The sequence below is a fragment of the Colletotrichum truncatum genome (genome assembly GCF_014235925.2).
Source record: "Colletotrichum truncatum strain CMES1059 chromosome Unknown Contig_0006, whole genome shotgun sequence".
In the NCBI taxonomy this organism is placed as follows: Eukaryota; Fungi; Ascomycota; class Sordariomycetes; order Glomerellales; family Glomerellaceae; genus Colletotrichum; species Colletotrichum truncatum.
This window is the reverse complement of record NW_027222403.1, coordinates 1202441-1216653: the sequence shown is the minus strand read 5'-3', so window position 1 is coordinate 1216653 and position 14213 is coordinate 1202441. Positions and strand designations below refer to the sequence as shown.

At 51.7% G+C, this 14213-nt stretch overlaps 1 protein-coding gene across 1 annotated transcript; it reads left to right on the top strand.

Annotated features, from left to right (window-relative positions):
- Positions 1–6862: 6862 nt before the first annotated feature.
- Positions 6863–7066, top strand: CTRU02_209603 (uncharacterized protein; the record flags this gene model as incomplete). Its single annotated transcript, XM_070205304.1, has 1 exon — positions 6863–7066. One exon carries the CDS (start codon positions 6863–6865, stop codon positions 7064–7066), a length of 204 nt encoding a protein of 67 aa, XP_070060952.1.
- Between the last annotated feature and the right edge of the window lie 7147 nt (positions 7067–14213).

Below are 14213 nucleotides of genomic sequence, written 5' to 3'. Positions count from 1 at the left end.
TGGTAACCTCACTTCAATCTCATAACCTCCGTGTTCGTTAGAGTGCTCTTTTGGGCTCAGGCACGAACGTCGGAATAGCTATTCGTAGATTTGACCAGAACGAAGTCTCCACCCCCTCGTTCGATGGCCGTAATGCATCGCGCAATCGGAGAATTAGAGGCGGAGAAGCGCTCCTTGTGGTTGCAGGAGGTTTGAAGCCCACGCGATTGAAAATGGATCCTCCCATAAGGGGGCGAACCAATTGGCCACAGTATATCCGTTTCGGTAGAGCCGTTTCTACTCAAAGGGAGCTTCGCATATCTTTGTGGAAATGGGTGTATCTCTTGAACAAGACGAGGAGGCATGCTGTTCGCGCGAAATCTTGTTTTGCGTGCAGCTTACGGTGGGGGAGGGATCCGGGCGTGCGTGGTGGCTTGCAGATGCGAGAGTGCGCAAATCTGCCAATCCAGCCCCAAAAGACCAAAGGGGAGCCCGGTCGGCGAGCCGTGTCGCGTGGGAGGAAACAAGATAGGGACGACGCGTAAAGTGGTTGTGTCATTCGTCAAATCGGTTCTTTTTGTTGGTGCCTCTACACCCCTTCTTCTGTGAGATTGGGGGTGTTTGGTCAAACTTAGCGTTTTGGTTGGCGTGCAAATTCGATTGTGGAATGGTGTTGTCGAGCTAGTTCCAATTTCCATCCGCGATCTCGAGGGGAGACCCCTGGCAATATTGAACAACTGGCAGACATGACAATCAAACCTGCCTGCTTGCGGCAGAAGCATGTGTTATGTGTGTCTCTCGTCTATTAGAGTTGTGATGCTTGCGAACGCTTCCTGTTGAACAAGGAGGTAACACGGCCTGGACGCGCGCGAGGCGTCCCAGATGTTGAGTTGGGCAGCGATTATCAAAGTTGATGGAATGTTCACGTCTCGGTTGATGTAGCCTTGATATCACCAGTCTCACACGTGCAGAACGCCAGCTAGGCGCCCCTTTTCTTTTCTAAGCAACCTGCTTCAGCAACCATCATTGAGCCTTGTTCCGCCCGTTTACGTCTGTGCGGCATGGCATCAGAATGTCTTACTTCCAGACAATTGGGATATTGCCAATTCGGCGAGTGAACGAAATGACGATGCGGCATGGCGGGAGCATCTCAGCGCGGTGAGCTTTGGGTGTTTCGAAACGTTCCGTTTCCAACAATAACCTGTAAATAACGCGTGGAAAACGCGACCTGTTGAGTAGCGATATAGCATGTGCATGTACCATTTACGCCGCGCCTGGTTGAGGCGATGAACTGCGCATCTTTGTTTCCGCTTGAGGCATTCAGCTCCCCAAAACCTACCATGACCAGTGCCGAAAGTGTGCGCTCTCACTGCTGATTGATCCATTGCAGCCGCCGGGGCAAATTCGCCCAGGTGTTGGCCCCAGCAAAGGCTTCGCAATAGTGCTGCAGCTTCGGCTGACACCCTCCACGAAGACCCGGATTAGGCAGGCCGGTCGGTGAACCCGGTGTCCCGCCTGTGGGGGATAGGTCGGGGATGTAGTGGGTCGTTGTTGCAGGATTCAAGCCCCCCTGGAGACACAGTCACGAGGAACTGGAGTCGCAAAATAGATGGAGGATTCAGAATGATGTCTCTGGCGAAAGACGTGCAGCTCGTGGAGATGCAATTTGAAGTTCAAAAATTAGTTGCATAGACGGAGGGTGTTGCGGTATGTCAAAGCAAAAGCCCGGCTTGCCGGTTGCTGAGGGCAGTGGGTCAGTTCGTGATAGCTTCTGCGAGGGGGATGCGTGAGAGCCGGGGTAGCAAGATTGTCGAGCTAATCAATTATGCCGACGGGCAAAAGGGGCGCCTCCTGTCCCATAGCAGGTGGCACGACGATGACAAGCTTGTACTGGAATATACTGAGACCGATGGCGTACATGGCCATGATCGAGGCATCCGGTAATGTTTCTGCGTGATTGTTAAATATCATGCTCCGTATTTGTCCAGCCATTCTCCACTGCATGATAGCATGTGTTTGTTACCCAGGCTTTAGTGGTCGGGATGTAGCCCCTGGATTCTTCCACGACCGCAGGCATGTCTGTTGCCGGAACACTAAGAATATATCAGACAGGTGTCATGAATTAGATGACGGACTTTGCGGATGTCCACTCATAAAAAAAAGTGAGGTGGCTGGAGGCTTAAGGCTGAGATTGAGCGAGGCGCCGATCGCTTGCATGCTTGGCAGTTCACGATGGGACAATACGCGAGCACGGAGCAGACCTCATCTACGGTTTCCGTGGTGAGTAATGAACCATGATGGATCGGCTCCTCCAAGTTGGACCTTTTTGGAGTCGTTGGATGGGGCGCCACGCCATTGACGCCTTGGGTGGCATAGGCAACGGTCGCAGACTAGAAAAGAGCATCGCGCTTTTGGTCAATAATCGAAAGTGTTTCCTGACGAACCTCTTCCGAGCACCCTGATCCCAGGAAAGATGGCTTGAAGAAGCTCCGGAAAGGCGTCTCCATTGGAAATCCCCATGGTTGGCTGTCCACCAAAAGCGTGAATTCGGCATGGCGTTTCCACATCCGACCTGCTCTCCCCGGCGACAGGCCGCCCGATCTCCACCGCAATTCCCATCCTTGGAACAAACCAATAGACGAACGGCCAGTTGCGTGAACCTCACTGACATCCTGGCATAGTTTCGTCGGTGCTACGGAAGCTAGGCAATGGGTGGATAGAAGCTATGCAGCTTCGCGTCATGACCTTGACCTTTTCAAAGCCTGGCTATCTGCAGCCCGCCAACTGCACAAACTTCCATCGCAGCCAATCTTTTTGAACTCGACGGGCCGAAGTATAGCAGTTTTCAGGGCAGAGAAGCCTTGGAAGCTGGAGGTTTCCGATGATGCCAAGGTGATGGTGCTGCATGGTTCGTCAGCCATCACGAATTGCATGTCGCAACAGTGACAGAGAATCCACTGCTGATGGGGTGCTGAGATAAACGCCAGCCAGGGTCGATTGGCCAGTGACAGGCACTGGAACGCACGTCTAACCCATCAATCAAGAAAAAAAAAGGAAGGAAAAAGTTACATTGATGGGCGTCCGAGCGGCCTACCACGGTAGTATAGCGTGGGTGTCTCTGATTCGGGGGGCGCTGGGAGGATCGCCAGGGGTTACTTTCGGGACGCGATCTGGGCCTTTCAGTGTTGATGCAGCGCGATGTTGTGCGAGAAGCGAGGTTGGCAATTGATGAACGTTGCATATGCCACGCGACAGGGCGGCGAGATCTGTCATATGAATGAGATTGTTGTTGTCAAATGAATAATCTGACAAAACTATCGTAATTCTGCTCATGTTGGCGTGTCCTGTCTCAGACAGTTTTTGGACAGTCTGTTGGACGACATGAACAATCGCTGCATCCCAGATATCGAGTTTGAGATTTGTGAGTCGTCAACCCTGGTTCAGGAGTGATTAAATCAGGTGTGACAGTGATGACTTGGTGGATATGTGAGCAGCTGAGGACCTGCGACTCGCGTTTGCATATGGACTACGTATGAGAGACACGGACAGTGGTACCAAGCTGCCCCGCAGAGACCGATTGGGGGAGGTGATGATGTTGCGCTGAGCAGCTGCAATTCGAAGAGGCTACCTATATCAGCCGGTCGAGCTATAAAACAGTGGCATCGTACTTCGTGTACAGGAGTATGTGTGAGAGAGTCGCATCATTGACGTGACTATAGGTAACCGGAAGCGTTTCTTTGGGCTTGGCCACGTGAACTGGGCACGAAGGTACTACCTAATTATTCATTGAGGAGGCACAAATGGGCCGGTCTGGCGCTCGTATGCCTGTTTTTGGTGGGAGCGCAGACGTCGTGCTCCAAATAGATTGAGTGCATTGGCTGGCGTATCCTAATTTGGGCGACCGGCGCGAAGCACAGGCTGAAGCGGATGGGATGACAGGTGGCCTGTGTGCAGCTATTCCCACGGATCTCCAACGGCGGGTTGATGGGCTTGAAACGCTTTGCATTTCGAATTGCTCCAGGCAGCGGGCTTATTGCGGCAAGGCAGACGTAAGGTCATATGACGATGTTTTCGTTCAATGTATTCGAACGCAAAGCCAACGCCTGGCCTCAATGGCTTTCCCTAATCATCCTACAATTGAATTTGAAAGACCACTTGACCCCTAATGCGGAGACTATGTTAGCAATTTAGACCAAGACCAACTAGGTTCACCCGGCTTTGCCGTCCGGTGCAGGAGTGATGCGACGGTATTGGCAGTAATAACGTCCATCTTAAGGTTTCGAGGCCTAAACTCCAAGTGTTGAGTTCAGGGGATAGGTAGTGTGTATCCGTAATTTTTGTTTTATTCATTTCTCAAGGCCTGGTAAGGGTTAAACCACCACCCTTGCACATAGTATAGACGGGTTGGCGGGATATTGTGAGAGTCGGTGCATCGGCAAGGAGAGAATTAAAAGTGCAAAAAATCTCTTCATAACGGACCAACCCGATTTGCTGGCGACGGGGTTCCTGGAAAAGAATAATCTTGGACAGTGCTCGTGGCCCCTATGAGAAAATATCGTCGTCAGAAGTGTAAGGGACAGACAAAAAAAAAAAAAAAAAAAAGAGGAGGCGACGGCTGGGACAGGGTCTGCAGCACAGCAAAGGGGGTTTGGAACCGAAGACAAGACGGAAACCGCCAATGTCTTGGGACGAACCGGCACGGTGTGCACTATGCTTTAGTTAGTTGCGATGACAGCTGCAGAAACAGAAACTGGCCAATCCTGCTTGAGATAAAATACCTGTGGGTTTGAAGGTGGTCAGTTTCTTGCAGATGAGTGTAAGGAAGTTGCTTGTTTGCTAAACGGATTAGGACTTTATTAAAGATAATGGTGATTGCTCCTCGAAGGGTAGGTAGGTACTTACTAAGTGTAGCTGGTTTTGAGTGTGAAAGTGTACACTTGAATCAGTACCGAGTACGTAGCGTAGTGAGTAACTAGCTTATTCATAAGGCACAAGGCACAAGGCAATGAATTTGGATGGAGTCCCAATGCAGAGGATAAGGTTTGCATTACTAAGACAGAGCATCCTGGCATCGCGCATGGCAAAGCTCACAACGTGCACAAGATCTGACGCTAATCCCGGTCCGGGCATGGGGGGCCTCGCCCGATTGGGTGGAACTGGAGACGGGATCGGAATTTTCGACCTTCCTTAGCCCCTCAGCCTCGTGTCTTTTGTGCGGGTTGTGCAGCCTGGTGGGCCTCTTGCCGAGGCGCCGAGCTGTGGCTGATGAGGGGAATGTGGATCCCATCTCCCCACTTGGCAGCTGCAGTCACTTGTAAAGATAAACGACAATGATAAGATAAGATATCCAAACTGAGGGTCCTTTTTTATTTTTTCGTTACTTTATTTCCTTCCAAAAAAGCTTCTAGACGACTCCACGAGTTATACCACAAAAGACCCCTGCATTCCGAATAATGCCACTCCTCGGTTTCGTCCACCTCGCCATGTCCGAGACCCAGTATCGCCGTATTCCCCTTGTGGGCGGTCGAACAAAAGGGCACCAATGATGGATCCAACCAGACCCTGTCTGTCCTCTTAAGTGAAGCCGAATTGCGGTACCGTTCAAAGCACTATCGATTTCAACCACGGTAATATCCAATGAACAACTGGCGACCGCCCTCTCGAGAATGTCAGCGATCCATTTCGTCTCTGGTGGAATGCCAGTAATCAGGGTCTGAGACAAGTCGAGCAGTCTAGGCAGTCCCGTGTTGTTCCCCGACCAGATTTCGCGCGCCATTGGACGCCTGCTGGCCGACACCGCTGGGAATCGGTTGTTGGGAGAAGAAAAACTGCAATTACGGGTCATTGAGCCATTCCGCCACCTGGAGCATCCCCCCCCTCACAGCAACCATGCCGTGTCTCTGCCCCATCGCTCGGAACCATCATCAATGCTTGAAAGTCTCCCAAGCCAACCATTCTTGCAAGGCGACGTAACCCAGTTGACCAACCACTTACCAAGGGGCTAGGTCGACGTGTCTATGTGTATCTTGTGCTTGGCCAAGCCACCTGTCTGTCAGACAGATGCGGTGCAGCCTGCCAAACGTCATGAGGGCTGGTTGCACCATGGTCTAGACAGCGGGTTGGCATGGACCCTCAACTCAGACAACCTCAGCATGCCTTAGTCAGAAACCAATAAGTGACGTTTACGAACATGATCGTCGCCATTTTGCTCCAACAGACCCAGCAGTGCACAGGCAACCGACTCACGTATGCCATGTCGTTGCATCAATAGTTTGTCGATGCAAAGTCCCACGGACTGACCGCTACGTTCCAGCCATCAGAGTCTTTAGATACTCGACGGCTGAGTGGACAGCGGTGCGGCGATGGTTGGGTCCGGGGGGCTGGGGAGGATCACGGAGGAGTCTCGGGCCCCCCAACGGCGGTCACAACGGCGGTCAAAACATTGCAGATGCGGCATGAGGCGAGGGAGAAAAAAAAAGACTCAGTCTCGGCAAATAACCGCTTGGTGCGGAGACGATGCATTTTTTTCACTACGGCGTTGCTGTCGAGACAGGCCAAAGAAAAAAAGACTAGGGAAAAAAAAAAAAAAAAAACCATAACTGATGGGGTCGATGAAGAGGAGAATAACGACGAAAATTTTTAGGATATTGGAGCTTCATCGACACTTGAGCCGCAGCTGCCGCGGGCCGTCAGCCATTGGCAAATCACATCGAAGCAGAAGACGAGCAGAGAAGCTAAATAGTGTCGCGAAGCGGCAGACCGGGTACGAAATCGCGGGGCCGACCAGGGTCGCGACGGCGGGACGGGGTGTTCCCAGTTTTCTTTTCTGGCGTCGTGCAGCAGCAGTGGTGTACTTTTGGCACCTCCGAAGCTCCGGGTCACGATGCACCCTCGCGTGAGGTCATTCCGACGAGTCATCATACTCAGGCTAAGCGAATTCCTCGAAGGAGCTTCTGGGCAACGTCTGACTTTGGGTAGTCTTGGCCGGGGGCTGCCTGCTGGCGTCGAGATCATCGCCGAGGCTTGCGGGTACACTACCATCGCTGCGGACACTACTTCTATGTACAAAAGGACTGATACGGCGTAACATACAAAGTAGTACGTACGGTCCATGAGGGGCTGGAGGGGTGACTGGGAAAAAAAAAAGAAAAAAAAAAAAAAAAAAAAAACCGGAGTCTGGTTCAGATTCTTTCCGTGGTCGCTGACGAGGTGCAGCAGACAGCATCAGCGGTGATGAATATCGACGACAAAACGGCCTAGGCGATCTGCGGGACAAAGTGCTTTTGAATGCATTGTTGCCCGAGGCTTAATGGTTCTTGTGATGCAGTGATTAACATTAACGTGGACAGAGCGACGTATTCGTTTACGGACATTCAAAGTACTTGACACGGGGTCTTTAGCCGCAATTTCTTTTCTTATTGAAATGCTTCACAGTCACTCTGCCAACGGGCCGCTTAAGACGAGTTACGCTTCAGACAGAACAAACCGTAAGACCATTGCCTGAGCTTCGACATGCTCGAGGCTCTGTACATGGAAGGTCGGAACGCACAGAAATTCAGGGTCCAGGCCTTTTTTCTTGCTGCTAAGGCGGACCCATGGCCCCGGTTTGAGGCTTCGAAAACTTGCAGTTCGTGATGGATATCGACAAAGATCCACTGCGGGGGCCCCTAGAAGAAACGCTCCCGGACAAGCGTCGTTGGGTGGACGCGTTAGAATGTCGAGGAAAAGATCCACAGTTGCACGAGAACCGGCCGTGGACGTGGAGCAGATGTACGTTGGGTATGGGCACAAAACGTCACCGCCATGGAAGCCGATGCATGCAACCACTTTGGGTGTACATGTAAGGATGTACGTGTGTGTGTGTGTGTGTATACCATAGGATGTGTGCGTGCCTACATCTTGCATGCAGAATTCAAAGCAGCTCCATCCAGCCAGTTGCGCGTGACGGGGGAAGGGCGGGGAAGGGAAAAAATAAAATAAAAATAAAGGGACGAGTCGTGGACGAGACGAATGGAGTCGGATTGAGAGGTTTAATGCGAGGTTGAAGACGAAAAATTTCGTCCGCATTTTTGGGGCTGAAAATAGGGGGCCTATTACTGCTGCTTCTGCTGCATCAGAAGCCTCCGTTCGGTGGTTTTGCTCGAAACTAAAGTCGGTGCGGGTTTTCGGCGACAGATTACTGACACGGACACGCTTTTGCGGACTGCAGAACTGCAGATCCCAGAGGGGCTTGGACATATTGACGGTCGCCTCCCGAGATGGATGGACCTGGTGATCCAGCCATGACACGCTGGGTTCGATTTGCGAGTGCCCTGACAGCCCGTCGGTCGGCTACATCAAAGTTTGAAAGACGTGCATGAGGCATATGCCCTGTGTTTGCCTGCCACCCCCCCCCCCCCCCCCCCCTCTCACTCCTCCAGGTTTTGGGTGACGAACAGCAAGGGAAAGAAGCGTCACCACTCGATTGACTGGCATTTAGAGGGGCGGCTTGGAAGGGTGGAGGGGGGGATGGGGGTTCCACGGACCCGGTGCTCCGGACAAAAGGTCGTCGACCATCGCCGTCGCCGTCGCGTGAGGAGGGGGGCGTTGAAGAAAGTCGCGTATCTGCGCGTCGGCATCCAATCCGGGGGAGGATCCATTTCAACTCTTGACGTGGTTTCGCTCCGCCGGTTCGACTGGGCAACCGGAGGCACTATTTTGTCTAGAATAGATGAATGATGCGGACATCACGCAACCCACTACCAACACCACCACCACTATTAACTTTCTTCTTTCTTTTCCTTTGGGCCTTGCTTTAGCCACATACGAAAACAAAAAAGCTCCATGATTGTCTACGAAACATGGATTGCGAGTAATCTTCAGACATGGGCTTCCGGGTTGCTACCGAATGGCGCAAGAGGAGGGGGGGGGGGGGGAACGGGGAGCTCGGGGAGTGGAAGAAGGGGGGTGGGGTGCAGAGTGGCATAGCGACGACAGAGGTAACATCTGGACCAACAGCAACCAGCAACCAGCAACCAGCTTTCCCCCAAAGTTCGCGGTTCACAAGCGAGTGGGATTCTTGCAGAATCCGGTGGTGTGCAGTCCGGCCCAATTGATGCGTCCCTCTGGTTATCAGTAGCGGGTGGCGGTGGGCCCAGGTGGCTTTGGCTGAGCTGGTTGGCTTTGGGTGAGCTGGTTCGGGGAAATAATTGCATGTTGTCCCCCTTGAAGGTGGTTTTCGGTCGAGCCAGCGAGGTGGTGTACGGCGACCGACGTTGGTTCGAGACGTTCCTGAGCTGAGGGGGGGGGGGGGGGGGGGGGGGGGTTAAGTTTTGCAGGGGTTAGGGGTTAGTGGTAAGTAAGCAAGTAAGTAGCTACGGGCCCATTAACAGGCGATAAGCTACTACTTACTAGCAGTATGTGTACAGCGGAGGGGAGGGGGGGGATGAGGGGTAAACGAGCAGAAACTCCAAGGATGAGCGAGGCAGCGGGATGGGAGGGGGATTGCTTGTCACCGTCACCTCTAGCGATTTGGCGTCTGCGCGCTTCTACTCGCCCAGCCTCCCTGCACGAGCTAGCACAAACCCCTACTAGTACTACGTTATGTATCATTGTTGGGGGGATGCGCCGGCTGAGATGGCGGAGGGAGGGAGGGAGGGAGGTTGCCCGTTGTCACTACACTATGGCACGCCCATTGCAGCAGGCTGGTTTGCTGCGTTGGCAGCATATGAGTTGACCAAGGACGGGGTTTCAAAGAAACGCGGAGAGGTGTGACGGGGGGTTTCCATTTGTGTGGTCACCGAAGGATTCGGCCTACAGATGAGACCGAGTTTCTGGTGGCCGTGGGAATGAGAGCTATGACGAACAGCAAAGAGAAGAGACGGTAGGTAGATCCGGGGAAGGAGACTAAAAGGGGGGGCTGAACCACATGATGATATTTTTTTTTTCGTTGCGGCCCTCGGGTTCTGGGGAGGTTGAGGCTGTGGGTGAGCGGACCACGGCATCTTCCATGTAGTTGGGTTGTGCTCACGGGAGCAATATGTTGGGCGTGATAGCGCAATCCGGGGAAATAAAATAATAAAAAAAAAAACACTATGATGACACTGAAATCTCGCGACGATGAGAGACTCGGAGTACGCGCCGAGAAGGGGGGTGGTGCAAACATGAAAAACGCGTAAAGTGGTTTTTGTCACCATAGACGTATTTTTAGCTCTGGATTTTCTGGACAAGTAAAGAACGCCACGCCAAGAGAGAGATGTGCCTCAAACTTGTGGTTTGGTCACCAAAAAAAAAAACATCAGGTGGCCTACGTAGGTTCCTCTTTTTTGTTTCTTTCTTCCTCTCTCTCTCTCTCTCTCTCTCTCTCTCTCTCTCTCTCTCTCTCTCTCAAAGGGCCATATGCACTGACCTTTGTTCGTCCCATGTTACAGGTGGCGGTTCTCTTTGACGTGACGTGACGAAGGGGGGGGACAAAGCGGGAGGGGCCGCAAAGAAAGATGAAGAAGGTCTGGAAACGGACTGGAAGGATGAGGTTATTTTTGTGCCAAGCGTTGCAGATTTGTTGTTGAAGAAAGTCATGGACAAAGGAAACACCTCAGGAGGAGAGGTTTCCGAACCCAGGACACCACCCCTTTTTTTTTTTTTCCTCTCCTTATTGCGTATATGTATGCTTTTCAAGTTTCGACGGCCCCGGTGGGACGGAACCGGTGCAGGGATTGTGAGGGACGGTGTTGGTTGGGTTTGTTGGGATATTTGATGCGGAGAAGGTCTGTATACTATGTACACAAGTGCCGTTGCATCGTAGTTTAGAAGTATGTCATTTCCTTTCTTGGGAGGATCAATTTTGAATTACATCAATGTTTGCGGATTGGAGGAGTCATGTTCAGTCTAACAAAGAGTACCCTACCTTAGATTAGATAGTGCACGTTCCCAGAGAGCATACACCAACTCTCCAACACGTTAAAGTGTACCGCTGCTATACACTACGCTACGGGAGGACCATGCTAGGGGGGCCCCCCTTTTAGTAGACGCGGAATATATACCCGGACTCGGCGGTCCCAAGCCCGATCATGGCCCGATCTCTCGATTATTTAGCGACGCGAGATTGAGGTCCAAGGGGGCCCAGACAAGCGCGTCAACACACCTAAAAAGCTAGATCTCGAAAGGGGGTTTCACGCATTTCAGGTTGGAATGAGAGCCTTTATGCTCGTACTACGCAGTAATAGGGTGTCGAAATTGGGATTCGCGGCACATGATTTGCGGCTTTGCGAGAACCGCGGCAAAAGCGGGCGTTAGACGCCTGACGCTCTCTCGTTGCCGTGCTCTACTTGCTATGTCGTAAGGGGTTGAATTTAGGGGGGGGGGGTTTCGAGATGAGATGACATGCGCGGAGCCGAGTTGGGGGCACTAGGCGGTCCGGGTTTATCTCTTTGGGAGGGCTATTTCGGATGACGAAGGGTCGCATGTCGGCCGGCACGGTTGCACGGTTCTTTTCTTCTTACGAGTGGATGACTTTGAATTGGAGTTGTGAAGCCGGTAAGGAAACGGGGGGGTTAAAGTGGACGTTTAGTTTGCAAGTTGCTTTTTTTTCTTCTTTCTTGTAATCTCGATGCGTGGGATCACCCCTTTTTGGTGCCACTTATACTTACAATAAAAAAATAAAATAAAAAAACAAGTAAGGATTACTCGTAATGTGGACGTGCGGTCTCAACTTGCCGGGGCCTGAGACTCGAAGCGGTGACGGACGAACAGACAAAAAAAAAGAAGCAATTATTCAAAGTATGGAGGGGGAATGATTTTTCCGCCCATGTGAGAGAATCTCAAGATCGAGACACGGCGTCCAATGGATCACGGGGGTTTTTTTGGTTCTTGATCTAACCCATCTAGCCCTGTAGATTTTCCTTTTTTTTGGGGGGGGGGGGGAGGGACGTGGTGACTTGGAGTGCGTGCTCATTTACCACCTTGCTTAGCACCAACACAACACCTTCGGTTGGGGTATCTGTGAGTTTCTGCCTTGAATCAGGATCAGGATCACGATCACGATCATAGGAGGCGGGCGGGATGTGTCTTGCGCGGCAGGCGGAAAGAGGCTCTAATTTACATTTTAGGGCGGTCTTAGTCGGGGGGGGGGGGGCCACACACGGGGCAGGCTGCGGTGTTTGAGTTGTTTTCCCGGTGCTGGTGTCGACTGGTGTTGGTGCTACTGCTGCGTGCTACCTACCGCTGGTCTTGGTCTCTTGTCCCCCCCACGTGAAACGGACGCTCTAATGCAGGTGATGATTCAAAAAGGAGGACCAGCGTAGTTGGATAACCACATCAAATTTCGAATACTGACCTTTGAGTTATGGTCAGGGCCTGTATTAGCAGACGGAGGGCGAAGCTATGCCGCGGACTAGTCTACGGTGGCGTTTCCTACCCACCCCTGATCATTTTGTTCGCGTCAAGATGTGTGCACTGCGTATGATTTATTTTGGGGAGGGCGCCGCGGGAGGAATGATTCGTGATTGAGGCGAGACGATCGATTGTGGCTGCTTCAGGGGGGGCGTTTAATACCACGGCCCGATGTCTGAGTGGTTGAACGTGACGCGCAGAGTAGACGAACCAAAGATGGCAATCTGGCGGTTGTTAGTTCTAGTCATCTTTTTTTATTCTTATTTCATTACAATTCCAAGAGGACGTGTTTGTTAGCGCTTGAGCGGCGATCTACATTGCGCTGTTTTGTGTGTGTGTGTGTGTGTGTGTGTGCCGGATATCCAGGGATTTGCATTACCAGAGAGTTTTAGAGGATAACTCTGATGGGTCTAGAGTTGACGCGAGTAAAACTGTGGATATCCACGGAGCAATCGCTAAGCCATGCGATGCGGCTTAGAGGAGTCTTGGACGGAGCCTTGGGACGGAGCAACTCCTAGCGAGGTGTCCCCCCCCCCCCAAGACGATGATAGTGACGTTGGAGTATGCGGGTGAATGAGTAGGTTCACGCTTGATAGACTGACTTCCCCTCCTTCAGTAGTCATCGCAAGCGGGGAGGTAAAAAAAAAATATCATGGTGCACATACGATCTTGACACGGAGATCTGGACACGATGCATGCCCCGATGTGGGTTACGGAATCTCAAATGTGCCTCTTTGACGTCCTCTTTCCTATTTCCCTGGTTTTGGGATTCGGATCGGCTTGGCATTGAGCCAATTGGCGGCCTTGGAACACTCGGAGGGAGGGGACGGATTGCGTCGTTTCTCCTCCTGTTGTCTAGTCAGAAAACATCATTGCGCTGCTGGGTCGTACTCCGTATGGGATCCTCAGATGCATGACCGATTTTTTATTTTTATTTTTATTTGTTCTTTTCGTTTCTTTTTCGGCACAGTTGCAGTTGCAGTTCCCATCTCGCCTGAACGATCCGGGTCAAGGTCAGTTACTTGGTCCCAGGAAGGGGTGTGTGACTGAGTGAGTGAAAGTGTGGTTCATGACGGAATAAAAGGGCTTGGACAGTACCCGTAAGCAAGACCGAGGGTTTATCACATACAATTGCCGTTTAGGAAAAGAGAGTTGAAATGTTAGGGGAGTGAACAGAGAGAGTTACAAAAAAAAGATAAAAAGAGATAAAATAAAAAAAAAAAGCGTTAGAGAGACACGAGAATACACGCATTTGGTTTTAATTGAGTGCTTTGAAGTCGCGCTGCGCTCGCGTATTGAGGCTCTTATTGGCCCGTCGCGGTGTGGGGGCCAACCCTTCAGTGCCTCAGAAAAGGCTCGGGAACCAGGATGTCGGGGGAGAATCAGAGGCGTCGTGATTGGACAAGGGAACCCTTGGGAGGGTTTTCTTGGGTATCCCTAAATGGAGTAGCCGTAGTGAAGAACGGGTGAGCATTGATGAAAAGGACCGTCGGGAGTGTGTGCTGAACGGGCCAAATGACGGCTTCGCCTTGCTAGAGAGACGGGGGTGGTTTTGATGGATCCTCCGCCAGAACGTACTATGTAGTAGACGTGGAGCATCGCCCTGGAGCTAAATGACCAAAGGGGAAGAGACTAGAATTGAGAAAAAATAATAAGAAAAAAAAAAAAAAAGGAATGGTCGAGGGAGCCGTTGGTTCCTTTGCCCACTTGTGAAAGAGAGAGACCCGTGAGAGCGTATGTCTTTCCCTACGTAACTCGGGGTTGACATTTACTAGTAGGAGATTGTGAATGGGTTCTATTTTCGATTAATGCCACCGGTTTTCAACTAGTTTCAACAGCCCTGACATGCCAGACCGGCATTGACA